The 20,751-nt window shown below is 43.0% G+C and overlaps 2 protein-coding genes across 2 annotated transcripts in view; one reads left to right on the forward strand and one right to left on the reverse strand.

Moving 5' to 3' along the window:
- Positions 1–4: 4 nt before the first annotated feature.
- Positions 5–15,397, forward strand: N4BP2L1 (NEDD4 binding protein 2 like 1; the record flags this gene model as incomplete). The annotated part of the gene is made up of 5 exons (XM_010728988.3): positions 5–180; positions 7,523–7,647; positions 8,454–8,542; positions 9,940–10,016; positions 10,889–15,397. Coding segments are annotated over 5 exons (696 nt in total), but the record flags the coding sequence as incomplete, so codon positions are not given.
- BRCA2 (BRCA2 DNA repair associated) overlaps positions 12,786–20,751 on the reverse strand; it is a 32,756-nt gene continuing 24,790 nt past the window's right edge. The window contains 9 exon segments of the mRNA XM_031552053.1: positions 12,786–13,464; positions 14,938–15,006; positions 15,009–15,092; positions 15,797–16,053; positions 16,271–16,406; positions 16,484–16,650; positions 16,832–17,033; positions 17,865–17,986; positions 19,803–19,947. Of these exon segments, the coding sequence (XP_031407913.1) occupies positions 12,802–13,464; positions 14,938–15,006; positions 15,009–15,092; positions 15,797–16,053; positions 16,271–16,406; positions 16,484–16,650; positions 16,832–17,033; positions 17,865–17,986; positions 19,803–19,947 (1,845 nt within the window). The 3' untranslated portion in view covers positions 12,786–12,801.

Raw genomic sequence — 20,751 nt, forward strand, 5'->3', positions numbered from 1 at the left:
GCGCCGTGCCGTGCGGAGTCGAGCCGAGCCGTGCCGTGCCGTGCCGTATGGAGGAGCAGCTGCTCCGCGCTCTGGGGGGCTCAGCCTGCAGCCCCCGCCCCGCCGCTCCCCGCGGCGCTTCGGCAAAACGCTCGTGCTGCTGCGGGGCCTGCCGGGCTCCGGGAAGAGCACGCTGGCCAGGTAAGGGCGTCGTCCTCTCTACGGAGCTTTGCGGCCGCACCGGAGCCTCAAACGTCGCGTCTTGGCTGGGACCCTTCCGTGGCGGGGCCTCGGCTGTGCCGGCAGAGCCGCGGTGTGTTTGTTGCTCCGCGAAAAGCAGCGGACGAGCGCTCCTTGCGGTTGATCGCGGGCGGTGAAACGCTTCCTCTTGTGACGGGGCAAACCGGCACGAGCTGGGGCTACCGTCTCGGGGCCGCAGCCGTTGCGGTACGGGCAGAAGAGGCTGCTCCGAAACCGGTCCAAAATAAGCGAGGACACTTTGAGCAGCGTCACCCAGCGCAACCCCAATCCGCCGTCGCGCAGGCGGCTGCCTCACGGCTCCCAGCGCCCGCGCTCACCCTCTGATAGAACGGAGACGTTTCCCGGTGCTCTCACACACGGCCCTGTTCATTGCCTTTCCCGGCAGCCTGTTCTCTCGGCCGGCGGCCCTGCACCAGCAGGGGGTTGGAACTGCGTGATCTTAAGGTTTCTTCCATCCTGAGCCGCTTCATAGCTCTGTGAGCGTGGGCTGTGTGCTTCCTCCAGGTCCGGGCCCTGAGGAGCCCCGTGTTCGTTATCACACCGTTGTGTGGTGCAGCAAAAAGGCTGGACTGCAGAAGATGGGAGCACAGAGCGTGAGGCTGAACTTACAGCTCTTCATCTGCAGGGCAGCCCCTTCTGTAGAACAGGGTCTTCTGCCTTACAGGCGATCTGCAGGATCAGATTCTGAAGTGAATGTCCACAGACTATAGTTTTTGTGAAGGCCCAACTGCACGTCTTTTCTTAAAGAGATCATTTAAGCACAGGTCCCGTCACTAGCAGAAGGTTTGCTCATAGTACAGACTGAATATAATGATTTGGGGGTGTATTCTCAGCCAATGCAAGTAAATGACTCTATTTTTTCTTTTTTTTAGGTCAGAATATAAGGTTAATTATTAATGAGAGATTTGCAAAATAAACTGTAAGCATTGCTTTAGTCCTGTGTAAGATGAGTGCTTGAGATATTTGTTCTGCACCTAGACCCATTAACTGTGTTACTGCAGGATGGGGCTCAGAGGGCAGCTGTGAGAACTGCACTTAGCACCTCTCCACTTGCTCTAGATTTTGAAAGGACTGTGCCAAGAAAGTGCTGCTATTTGCTTTTCCCACATCCCACATTGTTTGCTGTAATGTACTGAGCAGAAATTTGTTTGTAAAAACTAAACTTTATAAAATTAAATTAAAATTAAATTAAATTAAAATCCCCATCCCTGGAGGCATTCAAGGCCAGGCTGGATGTGGCTCTGGGCAGCCTGGTCTAGTGGCTGGCAGGCCTGCACGTAGCAAGGGGTTGCAACTAGATGTTCATTGTGGTCCTTGTCAATCCAGGTCGTTCTGTGATTCTATGATTCTAAAGGATTCTAAATTAGTACAACAAGCTCAGTGCACGATCCTGCATGAGAGGAAAGGTGCATCAGAGTACACGTGCACAAGTGGTCTGGCTGAAATCAGAAGGTGCTTGCAGAGGCTTCTCATGGCAAGCCATCTGCTCTGGGCTCAGCAGGGCGCTGGCTTTGAGGTGTGTGGGTGAAGGACACATCTCCCAGCTTCACTGCTGTTTGGTTATCAGTATATGCCATTGTTTAACCTTTGCTCTGCTGTTTCTTCTGCTGCTTTCACACAGATCCCCATTCATTCGTTATTATCAGCCAGAATTTCTGTTGTAAGCTGTACTTCTTTACAGCACTCAGAAATGTCATGAGCCATGAATGTTATCACTACTGATACCTCAACTCACTGATAGCTCCAGCAGACTGTCCCCTTTTCACTCTGTCACTCCAGAGCATTTTCCAGCAGCAAGCTGGGGCTGGTGACTTGGTTCCCACACCTTTCAGCATCACTTAGCACAGTTGGGTACAGCTCTGTGAGATACGATCACAGTTTCTTTGTGGAAACAGTTTCCCCATCCAAGTCAGTCTCTCAGCTCAGAGGAGCTGGCATGGCATTAGGACAGGTCAGTTCTGGTCTGGTTTTTGGTTGCTGGTAAAGGCAGTGAAGGAGCCACCTGTGATACATTCAGTAATCAAGGCAGAATGAGGATTTGTTCTGCTCACTGGCAAATTTCAAATCTTTCCAATTACTTCACTATTAAGGATATGCTTTCCTGAACCTCCTATTTATTAGGTTTGCCCCAATGGCTCCCTTAGCTGTTCACCACCAGTGTGGGAGAAGAAAGAGAGAGGGGGAGTTACACTTCCAAGAGCCTCTGTTAGATGTGAGTAATGCCCTCCACGTGGATGTGTTCCTCCCTGACTTCACAGTACATATTTTACGATCAAATCAAGGCAGCCACTAAGAAAACAATTACCTGAGGTGCAGTAGTGGGTACAGCTTCCAAAAACTCCAAAAATCAAGTCACATGCAAGTTCTTATCTGCTTCCACAATAGAGTCTATTTTGGCTGGAAATACACACCTTGTGCAACGTGTCGAGCAGTTTCACTCAAGCACTAGGCTGGGAATGATCAAATATGCAACTTATAAGCCACTGCTGTTTATTTATCACTTGAAATGGGGGTCATTCTTGTACTCCATGATGAAGTGCAGAGAGAACGGATCCCGAACAGATGACAGAGAAACAGAAGGTGAAAAGTACATTGGCACTGAGGCACCAGTACTTGACATAAGCTACATCTTCCCCAGTTTTCTTTGCTGCATTTTGTAGAATCTTAGATGCATGGAATGGTTTGGATTTGAAGTGACCTTACAGCCCACCCAGCCCAACTCCTGCCATGGGCAGGGCTCCTACCCACCAGCTCAGGCTGCCTAGGGCCCCATCCAGCCTGGCCTTGAGTGCCTGAAGAGATGGGCACCCACAGCCTCTCAGGGCACCCTGATTGCACTCTGACTAAAGAATTTTCCTCCTAACATTTAAATCTCTTGTAGTTTAAAACCATTCCTCCTTCTCCTATCACTGTCTGCCCGTGTACAGAGTCAGACTCCCTCCCATTTATAAGCTCCCTTTATGTGCTGGAATGCCACAATGAGGGCTCCCCAGAGCCTTCTCCAGGCTGAATAAGCCCAAATCCCTCAGCCTGTCTTCACAGGAGAGGTGCTCCAGCCCTCTGATCATCCTCATTGCCCTCCCCTAGACCTGCTCCAGCAGCAGTGTCATTCTTGTGCTGGACTCAGTACTCCAGATGGGGACTTATGAGGGCAGAGCAGAAGGGAACAATCCCCTCCCTGTCCCTGCTTGCCAACCTTCTGTTGATGGAGCCCAGGGTACTGTTGGCCTTTTGGACTGCAGGAGCACACTGCTGCCTCACGTCCACCAGAATCTCCAGGCCTTTCTCCACAGAACTCCCTATAACTCTGCATATGAGTCCTTCTCCCAGTTTGTACATACATCTAGGATTGCCCTGAAACTTGCTCCATTCTTCCTTGCTCCTCCAGTCCTTTGTTCAGCCTTGCATTTGGTAAGATCTTGATCCAGCCTGGCTTGCCACCAGATCCCAACTTACTGCAGAACTGCAGCTCTGTCGCTGTTTGTGGACTTTGCTTATCAGCTCTGCAGCTCCTGCTTCCAGCTGGCAACACACTACTGTAAACATACAAAATGTTTATGTTTTGGGTACTTCTCTGCAATGTGTGACATGCAGCCTGTTGCTCTGCAAAATGCAGCTGCTGCTCCCAACCCCATGGGCAAGGTGTGGACACCCCGTCATGCAGCCCGGCAGCCAGGCCAAAGTCCTCAGGGTGTCAGGAGTTGTCGAAACACAGCAGGTTGTGCCCTGCTTCTCATATTTCTGATTTTTATGTTGAAAGTGCCACAGGAAAGCTCTGTGTAAAGAAGAGTGACGAGAACAACTAGCTGTGCATGGTGCTGGTACTTAAGGTCCTAGAGTACTGTGTTCAGTTCCTCGCTACAGGAAAGACATGGAGGCCCTGGAGCGTGTTTAGAGAAGGGCAATGAAGCTGTGAAGGGTCTGGAGCACAAATATTATAGGGAGCAGCTGAGGGAACTGGGATTGTTCGGTTTGGAGGCTCAGGGGAGATGTTATTATTCTCTGCAGCTGCCTGCAAGGAGGTTGAGGTGAGGCTTCTTCCAAGGAACAAGTGAGAAGACATGAGGAAATGGTCTCAAGTTGCATGGTAGAGGTTTAGGTTGGATATTAGGAAAAAATTATTCACAAAGAGTGTTGTGAAGCATTAAAACAGGCTGCGCAGGTAAGTAGCTAAGTCACCATCCCTGGAGGTATTTGAAAGATGTGTGGATGTGGTGCTTAGGGTTATGGTTTAATGGTAGGCTTGGCAGTGCTAGGTTAGTGGTTGGACTTGATGATCTTAGAGTTCTTTTCTAACCTAAATGATTCTGTAAATGTTATGATCAATGTTACCTTGGAAGGAGATTGCATCTTGAGGCTTCAGCCTATGAAATGCAGCTGGGGCTTTCTTTCTCCGATGATGTTACCAGTGACTGTGAAAACTTCTCCCAAGCTCTATATGTGTATCCAGCCAGTTGAAAGCCTGGGTAATAATTTTGTTGTCTGTGAAGACAGAAATGTATATAGTTAAACTCCAAAATGATTGTTTGAAAGTGCTGAAGATGCTATTAATAAAAAAGGAGACTTCAAAAACTGTATATCATGGGAACAGCTCTTTAGATGAATAATTTAGAATGCTTTAAAACCTCTCTATTCACTCAGATGTTTCAACACTTCTATGGCCAAACAGAAGCACAGTTGTATTTTCCACAGCAAGAGTCTCCTTTTTTTAATCATTGCAGCCATCATAGAGCTGGAAGAGGAGGTGAGGGCCTACACTGATCCCAGCCCTCCCTGATGTCCTCATCTGCTTGTGGGGCTGCCTGTGACCTCACCAAGGTTTTTAGCAGTTCCCAAACACATGAAGTTGGCTGCTTTTGTGTCTGAAAGCTGTTTCCCCACCTGTGTCCATCTAATGAGGTACTTCCCCCAGCATGGCAATCTGGGAAAAAAAGAGAGAAGCAGAGCAAACTTTTGCTTGTCATAAATCATAGAATGGTTTGGGTTGGAAGGGACCTTTAAGACCATCTAGTTCCAACCCCTTGCTGTAGGCAGGGTCACCTCCCTCTAGACCAGGTTGCTCACAGCCCCATCCAGCCTGGCCTCGAATGCCTCCAGGGAGGGAGCATCCATAGCCTTGCTGGGCATTATAACACACCATGACACAACCTCCACGTCTGTAACACGCCACCATGTAACTGCTAAGCAGTTCAGTGGCCCACGTAGGCAAATCAGAGCTGAACTTTTGTCAGATGCTGTTTATCGCAACACAGTTCTTAAAGTTCAGTGGCTTTTTGTTAATGCAAATATAGCGTGTAATTACCCTTTGGTCTCGCAAAGAGATTTTGTCTTTCTTCCTCTCCTTAATATAGCTTACACTTACTGATCTAACTGTGATGGATGCTGCTCAAAATTTCGTAATAACATCACCCACAACTCTTCTCATTTTATATAGGTGCAGTATATTTTCCTAAAAAACAGGTATTTTTGCTGCACAGAGTGGTTAGGAGTGCATGGGCTGTAAAGGATTGCAGAAAGCAGCTGTCAACTTCAGAGTCGCATTGTTTTAGAAAGCCAAATGTCAAAGCAGAATAGGCAGAAGGTAAAACACCTGCTTAGTGTTTCCTGTTAGTGGGACTTGGTTTAGTATGAATATATCAAATGTGTCAGTGATTTGTTGTTCTTAATACATTTTGTGCCATATTTTTCCTCCTTTCAAGTACAAGTTTGGTCTTGTGACTCTGCATTTGCACTAATAGCTAAGTAATGTGCACTAAAACTGTGATATCATTTTGAATTGGTAAGAAGGTTGGTAAAGCAATGGAGAGGTAAGGCACTGGGTAATGAGATAAATCTATCCGTATGTCAGCACAAGAGTAATCAGATAAGCAATAGATGCCCTCTGCTCTTTGTGATAAGAATTCTTTGCATGGCACCAAGTGTAGAGTATTTGACTTTTGTTAGATCTGCTTGTGCAGCAGTAATTGGGTGATTAACACACACCTTCTGAGCCAGAAGAGGACCACATGTAGCTGCTAACCAGAACGTAAAGGAGGGGCTGCAGCACAGGCAGCAGCCTCACCTGCCATCAGCCAGCCATCAGCCTGCTCTGTGGCAGTCGTTGCCCCAAAATGAGATTAATTAATCAAAAATTGATAGATGTTACAGTGAGGGTGGAACAAAGTCAGAAGCTGACTTTTATTCCACTAAAGCAATTTGCAATCCCAGTAAAGCATCGCTTCTGGTGGGCAGATTAGGATGAAATTGGTAAGCAAATGGTTTGAGCAGAGCTGGAGATGACAGAATTAAGCCTTTTCAGCCTGGGTGTCTGTTTTTTGCTGATTACCCAGAGGGACCTTTTCCCTGCATTTGCTCAGCCAGATAAGACATTGAGAAACAGTTGTTTTGTCGCTTGTGGGGATGTACTGAAGAGCTGAGCTGAGTCACGGGGACTGAATGCAGCACCGTGCACGTCGCAGTCACGAGGCTTCTGGACTGGCCTTGCTTTATGGCCAGGACTGGCCCTGAGGAGATGGTGAGCAGTGAGGTTGTGCTGGGGGCTCACCCTGGCTTCTCACAGGGATTCCCTCCCTCCTCCTCCTCCCAGCGCTCCCTTGTCTGAGAAAATAAACAGTTCAGCCCATGGATGCACCACAAATGGAAACCCAGTTTTGCAGCAGGATGGTTTTATGCTCTCTAAGGACTTGCAGAAGAATGTGAGCCACCACGTAGGGAGCATTTTCACTTGCTCACAGCAGCACAGTGTCACAGCTCCATGGCACCGCAGCGGGATACGTGCCAATGTAAAGAGGAGGGGCACTGCCCTCTGCCACCAGCCACAGGGAGCTCCTTTGCCAGCCACAGCTGATGGTACTGTGGATCATCCTCACTAAATGATAAGCCGTTCCTCCGATTATCTTCGAAAATCTCTCTGTAGTGAAACTCCTGTGATCAAATCACCTTTTGAGACTAATTTCCATGGGATTAGCAACAATTTCTTTGCTGTACATTCATACCTTCCCAAATAACTCAGAAAATTGAATTATTACTATGATTAAAGACTCACGTTGGTAGTACACTGCAGATTTCTCTGCTGAATTAAAGAAATTGAACATCCTGTAGGCTCCATTCCTTTCCTCCTGTGTGTCCATCTACTGATTACATCACTTCCAGAGCTCTTTTACCTGGGATTTTCAAAATGAAGAAATGTGCAAATCTGTAGAGCGCTCACATTGATTTAATGCTCTCTGTGAAAGGCATGTGTTTGCATACACTAACCCTTCTTTCATTTTTTTTTTTTCAGACAGCTGAAATGTGACTATCCCAGTGCTGTAGTTCTTAGTACTGATGACTTCTTTTCTAGAAATGGTGTATATGTGTTTGACCCTGACTTCCTAGAGGATGCACACAAATGGAACCAAAAGAGAGGTGACTGAATTGACTGAAATATCTTTTTTCAGCACAGTTTTTCTTTGTAGCGTGTCTTTCAGTTTAGTACCCAGAGAAGATATCTCAGAGTAGTGCCATACACTGAAGCTCCTGGTATGTTGCTTAAGAAAACATTTGCCACTTCTGAGTTATTTACAGCATTAGAAATTGGAATTGATAATGAGTAAATGTTGGTGATGGTAGGTACTGTTTTTGGAAGCAAAACAGTGGCTAATAGACAGCAGTGCTGAAGTTTGGGAACAGCAGGTGACATGCTGGTGACTCAGCACAGCTGTATGCACAGCATTGCACAGACTGTACGTTCTCAGATGTCTGTCCTGAGCTGTGAGTGGGTTAATGAGGAATTCATGATAGCCAAAATGAGAATTTACAAACCTAATGACAGTTTGGGAATGCAATCACCACGGTTTCTATTTCAGAAAGAAAACGTAACATGCTTTTGTGGCTATGCACTGAACTCGTTGACTGCCATGGCAAGCATATGCTGTGATCACAAAACAGACATCTTTTGGAAATAATAGTCACTTGGATGTGCTGTAAATACCCAGTGCTCAGATAGATACCCTAAATATGTTCTATAAGAGTTTCAGATCCTGCTGCTCAGCTGCATCACCTCCTCCAGGAAACACCTGCTGAGCTCTGCTTGGGTTTGGGAGGGAGATACAGACCCAAAGGAAAGCCAGGTGTGCCAGGGGTGGGCAAAGAAAGGGCACTTTGGGGCTAGAAAGACCTGACTCAGTCTGCTATTAATGCATTTTAGCTTTTCTTGATGTGTTACATTGCAGCACGCAAAGCAATGAAAAATGGGAAAAGCCCGGTTATTATTGATAATACCAACATCCATGCTTGGGAAATGAAGCCATATGTGATGATGGTAGGGAAAGCTATGATTTATTGCTTTTGTATGCTTAACCGTGATATTTAGGAGGTGATCTAACTGAACAGTTCTTAACAAGGCTGAAAATAATTACTTCCATTTTCCCACAGTCCTCTAATTATAGTTAATAATTTATATTGTGGAGAGAGGGGAAAAGGTGTGTAGGTACCTATTTTATCTACTCAGCTACGTACCTCAGTGAAGGCATATTATTGAAAAGATTAAAGGGTCTTTGAACTTGCCCTGTAACTTCTTGGCAATCAGAATGTCAACAGTGACATGGATACAATGGTTTCCAAACTGTTGAATTTGAAACTGGCAGAACGTAAGTGTTAACATGTATATCAAGGTGACTTACAATTTTAGTTTAAGACTTGTGAAAAATACAGCAGGAAGAATCTTTGATGGTCCATTGATACCTGTTTGCAGTAGTTGTGGCAGTATTCTTAGTACTGTTTTATAATACAGCCTGATAACATTACACTCATGCTTGTGCACAGCTACACGCCCTTTGGCTATGATCCTGTGATTTAAGAGGTCTGAGGCTGAGTATTGCTCTTATAGGAGTTCAAAAGAGGCAAGCATGCATAGTGATGCTGGAAATCCTGGGCGTGTGCTCCTCTAGCAGAAGCTGTTACTGCCTCTGGGTGATTGTTAAGCAAATGAGATCCTCAGGTAGAGGGAACAAGATGTAGAAAGACCAGCAGGGGCCCCTGCCTCCTTTCTGCTATTATGTAATTTCCTTAGGAGGCAACGCTTATCCCCTTCAAACCAAAAGCAATCAATCTTGCCCAGGGAGGTTGTGGATGCCCCATCCCTGGAGATAGTCAAGGCCAGGCTGGATGTGGCTCTGGGCAGCTTGGTCTGGGGTTAGGGACCCTGCACATAGCAGGGGGGTTGAAACTCGATGATCACTGTGGTCCTTTTCAACCCAGGCTGTTCTATGATTCTATGAATAACTGTATTAACTATAGATATGTATATACATGTGTGCATGTGTATGCTTTACCAAAAAAAAATAAATAAGTTAAAAAAAAAATTGAGTTTTGTAGCTTGAGTATCTGGAAGTAGCATCCACACTCCCAGAAGCTCCAACATGTAGCTCTTGAAGCACCTGTGACTGCCAGAGCCAGGGCACCGTGAGGAGTGGGGTGCTGCAGTCACTGCTGAGGCTATGACAAGTTTTGCTGGGAGACCCAAATCCTTTGGATAAGAAGGAATGGATGAGCTGGGAGTCAGACAAACATCCTGGTGGGATCTGTGGCTCTCTTCTTTCTGTCTCCTGGGGATATATGAGACATCTCTTGACCAGATGAAAAATCTCAAGGGTGTGGAAGAGTGGCTACTTCTGAGCTTGGCAGCCATAAATCTAAAACTTCTGTGTACTTCCTCAGGCACGTGAATATAGCTATGAAGTTATATTCCGAGAACCAGCTACGCCCTGGAAGTTCAATGTTCGAGAACTGACGAGGTACATTTTTTTCCCTTTGCTACAGCAGGCTGCTTGTCACTTCTGTGCTCTGAGGAAGGTCTGCACTCTTTCTCTTCATGTGCCCTAAAACGTAACCCGGTAAATAAGAACAGCAGGGTTGTTGTGCAAAATTTACAGTAGTAAATTGTGCTCTTTGCAGCTACATGGTAAAAAGGTGGCTCTTCAGAGTGTGCAGACAGCAGATGTCCCTGGCAGGCTTTGCAAAGACTGTTTCTGGTCCATCCCGACAACCCTGCATGTCTGAGCTGCTCCTCTCCTTCTGAGACTTCATTTATAAAATTGCCCTGGCATCACCAGGGTATCATGGGTGTCCTCTCCACCATAAGCAGTACATTTCACAGTGTTTCTCTTGCCAGTTCCTTACTTTTCTCTTGCTTGCTATGGAACAGCCAGCAGCACTGCCTCCCCATCACTTCTGAGGCACAACAGGTAGGACTTCTCTGGGATGTGCACCCAGATAAGGCAACGACAGCTACAAGTCAGCACCTGGGCTCTCCAGATGTGTGAAAGTTCATCCCAAGGCTAGCAAGCCGTTGGCAATAAACCCCAGCAACGTTCACATAAAGTAACATACAGGTCTTCTATGTAACTCTTCCTGGGCCATGTTTCAAAGCATTTGTCTATATTTTTATGTCCTGGCTGCCCACAGAAATGCTTGGGCTACACTTTCTCAGCAGTCTTTAAAACACCATTGAGAAGTAGGTAGCGGTGAATTACAGTTTAGCAAAAATAAAACAGAATGAAGCAAAAACATAGAAATAGGTCATCAAGCCTATGGCCTGAACATAGCAGGAACCATAGCAAGTTTAAGATAACTTGTAATGCATTCTTTGTTCATGTTGACTCTACAGAAAAAATATCCACGATGTCCCTCAACAAAAGATACAACAGATGAAAGAACAATATGAGCATTATGTTACCTTCCATAGTGTTCTTCACTCTGAAAAACCAAGCAGAGAAGACCGAAGCTCCCCTGGACCAAATGCAGCCTATGGCCTGGGTGCCTGTGCCACTCCCCCTGCAGCCTTCCCAAGCAGAAGACCTCGCATGGCACATACAAACAACTCGGTGTTTTACTGAAGAGGTGCATTCCTCTGTGTGCTTTCATTATCAGGGTATAACAGTGTCTAGTTTTACATATTTTCCTCCTAAACTATTTTATTCTTCTATTTTTCTACTACTTTTCTAAATGAGACTTTTATATCTGAAGTCATTAAGTGTCACTCCAATCTGAGTGATCCAAGACCACTGTCCCTTGCACAAACTGTACAACCTCGTCTCTTCCTTTGCTGAAATCCATTCATGCTCATGGCGAAATGTGTTACTGGCTGAGCCTCACATTTGTTTTTCCTTCATTGCTCTTTCACCTACAGATAACACCAAACATTCCTAGATTCTTACAGACTGCGTTGCCAATTCCTTCCCTGTGCAGTGGTCACCTGCTATTCTACTACTCTATGATTTTATGCATCTTCCCACTCCTCGTCTGGAGCATCGCTTCTAGCTTTAAGAGAGATACAAGCACTAAGATACTGTAGCTAGATTTGATCTTCTGCATCTATACATCTGCTGCCTGGAGTTATGCTATTCTTACCTTAGCTCTAATGCACCCAAACAGCATCTCCAGCATCAAGGAGAAAAACTTCAACACACCAAACTGTGCCTTTAATTTTGTAGAGTTGGACTGCCAGAGGAAGCAATCCTGAAGGGAACACAAGCATTAGGTGAGCACTCATTAACTTTGAGAAGGAATGGCATTACAGAAACAGCTCTAAATAGCTGTAGCACAAGGCTACCAAGTACCTGACCTTGGAAGTACACACTACATTCCACTGAGTAACAACTTAAGAAAGGGCAGGGAGGGAGAGTGGAAGGGAAAAGTGTTTCTAAGGGAGAAATCAAGTCCTTCCACTATCAAGTGGCTGAATGAGAGGAAGCAGCCATCCTGCAGGAGTTTTATCTGTATTTTCAAACCCTACTCATATGTGCTTATCAAGAAGCCTCATGAAATGAGATGCTAAAACTCAGCTTTAGTGATGGTAGTTTTTAAAGTAGATATAGAACATCAGACAGCAGTAATAGAGCAGGATGGTAGCAAGCAAGCTGCTTTGCAGTAGGAAATGAAGGCAGCTCACCCTGAACATTAGGAGACCTGGGGGTAGCTGTGATTCATCTAGCAGTTCATGGTCAGAGAAGTGTAAGGTGTAAAGGAACACATTATGCCTGTGTAAGAACGAGGCTGCCTGTAGGACTCTGTATCTATTACTAATACCTTCGTATGTCATTCTGCTATGAATCAAACTTTCATCATTATGGCTGCTTTCTAAAACCTTTTTAAGAACTATATAGAAAGTTTTAAAGAAGAAGGTACAGAATTACGCCAGAATTGCAGAGGAATATTTCAGAATAAAACTGCTGTAACTGGTTACAATAAACTTGGAGAACTGTTAATTTTGCCTTGTTACTCCTGGCAGCCAAACAACCACTCTGATGCTATTGAGGATAAGAAAAGTGCTTGAGACTGAAACAAAGGCACTACTGTAATTTAAGAATAAGTTAGAATCAAAGTAATGGGTTATAAAACCTTCAGCCACAGCGATGCTATTGTATGCTACATGTTTGTGCCATTCAACTCTAAATTACTTGCTTTGCAGATGAAATGCTGTTTCATGAATTTTGTAAAGTAACTTTATTACAATCAGGCTTTAATGTACAAAGTAAAAACATTTAAGTTTGAAATATACACAGTACTGTACACGTGCATCTAGTAGCATTTGCGGGATTTGTGCCTTTGCAGCCCCCTGCGGATTGATAACAAACCCTCACGTTCCTCTGTGTCCTTCTGGAGAGCATCAGCTCCTTCAGAGCTGCTTTTCAACAAACTGTTTGCTTCCTTAGCAGATCTGGAACTATTTTTGGATGAAAGATCACCAGATAAATTAGTAGCCCTCGTATCACCAGATAAGTTAGAAGCCCTCGTACTGTCTTCATTTACATAATCCATCTTCTTTTCTTCTGGTACAGTATTTATGAGTGCTTGTGTATTAATCATTGCAAGTTCTTCATCAGCAACCAGGTCGTTATCAGAAAGCTGGACGGCTTCTCTCAGTTTTCTGCCAGGGGTGACACAACCAGCATTTGGGTTTGTTTCTTTTGATAACTTGCTGTGCTGTGAGCCCAAACTTCGCGGAGGCCGAAAGGCCTTTTTCACAGAGGGAGAAATGATGGAACAGACGGGTGTCAGTGATGGAGGGGCAGGTATGCAGCTAAGGAAGTCCATTGCTTTTCTCTTTTTGCTGTTTCTGGGATGGTTCTCATTACTTAGAGCAGATGAAGGCGTTATTGCTGAGCCTTGTGGGAAAAGCTTTGTATTTGGTGTGCTAGCTGACAAGGGACTCGGATGCTTCATTTCAATTTTGGAAGAGATCTAGTTAAAAAGAGAGAAATTTTATGTTGAATAAAAAACCCATTATCTTCCTCAATTACTTCCATACAGCAGGGAAAAAATGGATACAAAAAATGCTGTATAATTCATATCCAGGTTACCTTTGGTTTGATAACTTCTGAGAGTGACCAATGGTTTTTTTCACCATATTGATGGCTGGTGAGTTCATTTACATGCACACTAAGACAGCACATTCACACTATGTCTGAGATCAAACCTAAATGGAGAGGAATTTTGCTATGCCAGATGGTAAGAATTCAAAGTGGTCACTATAAAATTGAGTTAACTGAGTCTTCTGCACTGGAAATATCCTCTACGGGTTATTAAATAGGGAAGAATGAAGAAAAAGAAGGAAAAGGGATAGAACACAGACCAAAACCCATGAAGATAATAGCACACAAACACACAGGATAGCTACTACACAGCAAATCATTTAAACACGTGCATAACTTAAAAACACCTTCAATGCTCATTTGTTTCAATTTGGTCAATGTATTTAACAAACTGATGTGTACCACTAAAGCTTCAGCATCAAATATTAGCACTTTCTGCACTGGAAAGGGATGCCTTACAGACTTATTTAGTCCTCATTTATTGACCTTTTATCACTGTGTTTCCACCTCCCTCACAACCAGTGGGAGGAAATATTTTTATTCTGACTGCACTCAGTACTGCACATGAGGAACAACCTGTCTCCAGCAGCCTTAAAAGAAACTTAGAGTAGTGTTTTACTCAGCTTTTGGTAGTGCTGCTGTAAAATGCAAATATTTGCAAGGTGATACATATTCCCTCTCAAATCTATGAAATATCTACATCTATAGAGATATCTAGAAGAAAAGACACGGAAGTTCTCTGAACAAGGGCACACATGGAAGAAAGATGTACAGATGAAGAATTTTCCTCCCAGTGATGTCAGACTCACAGAATCACTGAGGTTGGTAAAGTCCTCTAAGATCATTCCATTCCAATCGTCCACCTACCCCCAATATTTCCCATAAACCACGTCCATCAGTACAACATCTAAATGTTTCTTGAACACCTCCAGGGTCGGTGACTCCACCACCTCCCTGGGCAGCCTGTTCCAGTGTCTGACCACTCACTTGGAGATTTGTCAGATAATCTTCACAATAGGACTGAGGAAGTAATAAACCATCCACAGAGAAAGGAGGATTCATTTTCCTCATGTAAAATTCAGAGTGTTTAAAGTATGCTGTTGAAACACAGTCCATGAAGGGTATTTTCCATATATTGCCTATAGGAAGACTAGTCTAGGGATTTCTTTCTGAGTAACAATCCTAACCCACACAAGGGTTTCATTGCATCTGATCAGCTTGCATTGCTCTGAAGAGACCCTGTGGGGCAGACTGAGACCATCAGTAAAAAAAAAAAAAACTGCTTATATCCTTACAGTACATCATAGTAGTATAAAATTAAGACTAATTACGAGTAGCTTACCGAACTTTCATCCTCTGCATAAAGGCCTGAGTTGCAGGAAGGAGAAAAGCATTCCAAACCACATTTTTTTAGGTAAAAATGGGTGTAAGTGAGCAATTTCTTTGAAGCAAATTCATCAATTTCCTTTCTGCATCAGAGCAAAAGGAGTCCACATTCTATAAAGCAGAACACATTACAGTGCATGACAGCTGTTTCTAAAATTATCTAAGTATTCCATGCTCACAGCCTAACTATTTAGTATTTGTTTTCTTGCTACACGTCCACCAGAAGTTTATTGTACATCCAGTCAACAACTCAGAAGTCTGCTGCACTTTCCCTGGAAGAAAATACACCTTCCTTTTACTGTTTACAAAAAAAATACATATGTAAAATTTTTTGTGCAATAAAGTGAGAATGCATGACCAAGATGTTCTATTTGGCACAGCTAAATTTGAAATTAAGAATAAATAAATAAAATCAACAGTTCTTTGGTTGATACTGAATGCATTCAACTAAGCAAGACAGTAAATTTGTATTGTAAAAAGGCAAGAGTCCAACAGACCGTGACAGATTCCTTGTGGACAAGTGAAATGGGTTTGCTGGCCAGAGAAGATTCTGCAGCTTAAGGCACTGGTGTTGAGCTGGGGGGGGAGGGGGCGGGCGGACAAGGGTAATGAAACCAGTTAAGATATCCAATAGGTGAATAGAGAGTCCTCCAGGCAAAGTGCATTAACATCTTACTCCATCTCCAACAAAATCCCCTCTAATTCAACACTATGTGCACTACTTAAGTTTTATTAGTACTGACAGACTTCTTGGTGACAAACGTAACACTGCAATAGCTAGAATTAATCATTCAACTAAAAGTCTGAAGGCTTACCTCTATCATCCTTCGCAGTTCACTAAACTTCTCTTGAAGATGGTTTTCCTTTGGGCTGGCTGAGAATGCAGAAAGATCTCCAGCCAATAGCACAGGAATTTCTGATCTGAATTCAGATTGCCACTGAAGGTTGCTTGCAGCAATGAATGAACAGCGGACAACGATATCTTCGATAGCAAAGTGCCTGAGATCTGCCCAGATTTTTATTGCCACAAGATTATAGCTTTCATCAGACAAATAAACCATGTTAGGGAATCCTGAAAGTAAGAAAAAAATAGAATTAAATCCTTTCTGAGCAAATAATGAAGACATTTTCTTTAGGAAAACAATTACCTGCCCGCATATTCAGGTGATTGGTTATCTTACCTAGTTTTAACAGAATTGAGATGCAGGCATAACACAAAGATAATTTTGATTATTTCAATAAAGAATCTAGTGCTTATTCAATGACAATATATTTGGTCCACAACATACCTGTTCTGCTAATGGATATTACAACTCCAACTACATCAACTTCAGCACATGGTGGCTGATAAGAAGGATCCAACAAGCTGGTGAATTTTAGAGCCTTTCTTGGAAAGAAAATCTGCAGCAGCATCTTCTGCGAGACCTGAAATAAAACCTCATACTGTTATACAGACTGCAGTGCTTCTTGATGAAACATCTTTATGCAGCTAAAGCACTTACTGATAGTTGTAGATACTGAGTTTTCTTTGTTGCTGATAACTGTACGTTAGTTGAATCTGATCTTCCTTTGGACTGTGATGTTGACAGCTGGTAGATTCTGTACCGACCGCCTTCCTTCAGCAGTGAGCACACATCTAGCAGTGGACGCCAGATGCTCAGGATCACTCCTAATAATGTCAGATTAGGATTTAGGTGTGCAATATTAATATAAAGGTTTTTAAACAAAACTGGAAACTGCAACATGTAAGCTAGAACACCTGAAGTTTCAAGTCTGCCTGTTATGTTGGCCAGTTACCCTGTACAGATAAATTATAAATAAAACTTATTTATAATTTTCCAAGTACTAACCTTTATGTTTTTCTTGCTTTCTATAGTCTACCACAAATAATTTCCATACAGTAGACACATCCCTTTTGGAACAACCATGTTTTTCCTGTTCTGCAGACTCTACAGCCTTCTTGAATTCTTCCTGTATCCGAGTTTGTTTTTTATCGTTCATCAGCTGCTTGTGAGCATTCAGAGCTTTTAACTGATCTTCACTGAGATATCCCTGTAACCAAGAGAAAATTTATTCAGTGTCTTTTTTTTTTTTTTTAAAATACAAGAAAATCCAACTGATACACTACTAGGACTTTAAATGCTGTATTGTTAACACAACTGGGGTCACCAATTTTGACTGCTACTTGGCTGATGCTCAGTTGTCTTTGCATTACATTATATACTGTTGTTATGTGGTATTTAATGGGAGGCTTGCTTAAAACACATAAGTGAATTATTTCATACAACAGGCACGTCTGCCTGCTTAATAACAAGTAAGACATCTTGCAAATAAGTTCTGTAAGAAGAAGAGTCACACCTCCCAGCAAGCTGCTATCTCTGAGCTAACACAGTGAATTTCTGCTGAAATCATTGGGAGTGTTACTGTTCTGACCAATCCTCCAAGATCCAGGTACTGTCACCACAGGTATGCATCACATTTTATCAAATTAATTTGATAATTTTATCAAATTTATAGCTTTATGACAGTCAAGGACCTTGAGGTGCAGAAGTGTGCATTTAATTTTTAACAGCTAGTAAAGATTACAGACCTACAAATACTTAATAAAGGTATAAAAAACACGATTGTCCTTTTAATATATCAAGAGAAAATAGCTTCTTCTCTTTTGCAATCTAAGACATTATTCATCTATTTTAACTAGACTTCATTAAAATACTTTTTAAATTTTTAACTGAATGTTCATTTACTTACTAATAAGCATACTGTAGAAAATTTCAGAAGGTGACAATAGTTATTTAGTGGTTGATTTTAGCAGGAGGTACTACTATACAGGAAATGATTCCACAAGTATTTCAAAATTAGCCAGGTATGCTGTACAGTTACCTCCATATAACTGGGATCAGGTGCATTCTGAATTGCTTCATAAAGTTCTGCACCATCTTGCAAATTGTGGATTTGCTGCCTTGTGACTATGCGCGATCCTGGTGCTCTTCTGCAATTTCTCTCTGTTCAAAAAAATCTGTTACATGACCAGTATACTTCAAAAGCAAAGGAAAATTATGTAGGAAGCATGATAGTGTGTAGGCATTGCTAGAATAAAATCACAAAATGCTTTCATATAGGGACAGAGAAATTGACTGACTTTGAGCAACCTGGTCTAGAGGGAGGTGTCCCTGCCTATAGCAGAGGGGCTGGAACTGGACAATCTTAGAGGTCCCTTTCAACCCAAACCACTATGATTCTATGATTCTGTATCAGAGACACCAGCTAAAAGCCAAGTTATCTTCTTTATATTAACTATTACTGTCTCCATTAAGCCATCTTTTATGATTCATCTTTGATGATTTCCTTCAGCACAGTAGACGCATAGAATCATAGAACTGTGCAATCTAAACCTAACGTGGCCTCACTAGTTCTGAGTAAAAGGGAGGATCACGTCCATTGGCCAGCACTCCTCTGTTAGCCTTTATTTGCCCCTAGGGCACATTGCTGGTTCACGTTCAATTTGATGCCTGCTAAGACCTCCAGGGCCTTTTATGCAGATCTAGTGAAGGCACACACCGTCCCATCATCTAAATCAACAATAAAAGATGTTAAATTGGACTGTACCCAGTGTTGACCCCTGAGGTCAACAACTACATGACTGAGTTAACTGGCCTCCAACTAGACTTCATGTCACTCATCACTGCTCTCTGGGCCTGGCTACTGCATATTGTCTGCTCACCCCTAATGCTTCATCAGTTTTCTAGGAGGATCCTAATAGAAACAGCATCAAAAGCCTTCCTGAAATCGAGGCAGACAATACCCATTGCTCCCTGCTTCTCTACTAGTAAAGCCAGTCATTTCATCATAGAAGGTTATCGTGTTGGTCAGTGAATCCCTGCTGACTATTCCCAATTGCTTTTTTGCCCTTCATGTGGCTGGAAATGGTTTTCAAGATCAGTTCTTCCAGAATCTCAGGGATCACGGTCAGGTTGACTGGCGTGCAGTTAGTTGTCTGAGTACTCCTTTCCATCCTTTTTGAAGACTGGAGACACATTTGCTTTCCTCCAGCCTTCAGACACCTCTCCCAATCACCACAGTAACATTGGTCAGCCCTCCCAGCACTCGTGAGCATTCCATAGGGGCCTGTGGACCCTTGGGTTGGTATTCTCTAACCAAACCTCTTTCACCAAAGGTACATCTTCCTTGCTCCAATCCTTTCCCTGGCCTTCATAGAGTGGAGTACCTTAAGGCTCATCTTGCTAAGTACGACTGAGGCAATAAAGGCATTTATACCTCAAGCTTTTTCATGCCCTGTTTCACCAGGACATCTGTCCCATTTACTAACCCCACTGACCTCAGTATCTCTCCACAGTCCCACAGTGTGGGGGAGAAAAATTTGTGAGAAAAATTGCTTAGTGCTCAGTCTTGGTCTTCAGTTGATTGAGGTACATTCCTAGTAGAACCTACCTCTAGGCAAAACATTAACACTGTTGGCTTTTTGAAGAAAGTGGAGTTATGAATTCTACAATCTTGTACCATTTTCGAAATGTTATCTCAACGGTAATTTTTTTAGTAGCTTGGTGACCAGTAAGTTCACAAAGAGTGTCCTACGCAGTTGCAAAGTCAGGAAAAAAACACGCAGCTGGCTTTGTAAGACATAGGAAGTATAAAAACAACAACAAACCATGCAACACACGAACAACCTCTGCAGAAACCAAACCCCAACCACCATTTCTCTATCACCAGAAGTTTTTGCAATTTTCTCAAAACTCATCTGCAAACATCCAAAATGTTTGTGCGTTCTTAATATATGTTCTGAAATAACGAACGCTTTACCTTCTTGCTTTTCAAATTCTGCTTGAATTTTTGCAAACAGAGCTTCCAATTTCTTTTGCTGATCCTCTGCATGCTTGGCAGCTTCTCTTTCTTCAGCTCGGCTGTTACGAAACACATATGAGCCAGCTGATGTCTTTTCCATCCACTGAAATACAAAATTAAATAAATAAATAAATAAATAAATAAATAAATAAATTTTTAACCTAATTTAGTTTTTTTCAATACTCGCCGTTAAGCAAAAAGGCTTTTAGAAGTGAACAAGTTCATAAGTTCTTTTAGTATAACAAATAGAAAACAAAAAAAACAATAGCATTGGTTGGTAAATCTTCTCTTAAAGTTATATAGATAGAACTGAGTTGTAGTCAAATCTGTGTGACTTAACAGGTAAGAAACCATAGATTATAATACCAGACATCAGTTATGCAATTTAGAAGATAGCTGAATTCAACCTGTAGATACGTTTAGATATAAAGCAAACGCAGAGCTCAAAAAATATACCAGAACTGCATCTTACTTGATTTGTCTTTCATCACTGACTGTACTGCTTCAGCATGCTAGATTAGATGCTGCAAAAGAACTGTGATACTGTTCTGCAGCTGCCCTTTTTCTGCTTGAAGGGGTTCCATAGGATAACAGCTGTCTTAGCATCCTACCAAAACTCGCATGCTTTAATGCCTTCAGTGCATGGTTTGAGGAGACATTCGAGCCAAAAAGGAGGTCACTGCTGGTGAAAATGGTCTTCCTCTTTGCTTTTCCTCTCCCTTGCGCTGGCTCTGGTCCTAATCTTCTACCAGATCACATTAGTTTGTTTAAAAACAAACAGCTGTTTGAAGGTGATTTTTTTTTGGTGGGGCTGTTTTTTTTGTTTTTGTCTTCTTACTCCAGGTTTTGCAAACTAAATCAGTGGTGGGACAGCAGTAGGTCAGCTCCAGGGCACAGAGAAGCAGCA

Source organism: Meleagris gallopavo, chromosome 1, assembly GCF_000146605.3.
Source record: "Meleagris gallopavo isolate NT-WF06-2002-E0010 breed Aviagen turkey brand Nicholas breeding stock chromosome 1, Turkey_5.1, whole genome shotgun sequence".
In the NCBI taxonomy this organism is placed as follows: Eukaryota; Metazoa; Chordata; class Aves; order Galliformes; family Phasianidae; genus Meleagris; species Meleagris gallopavo.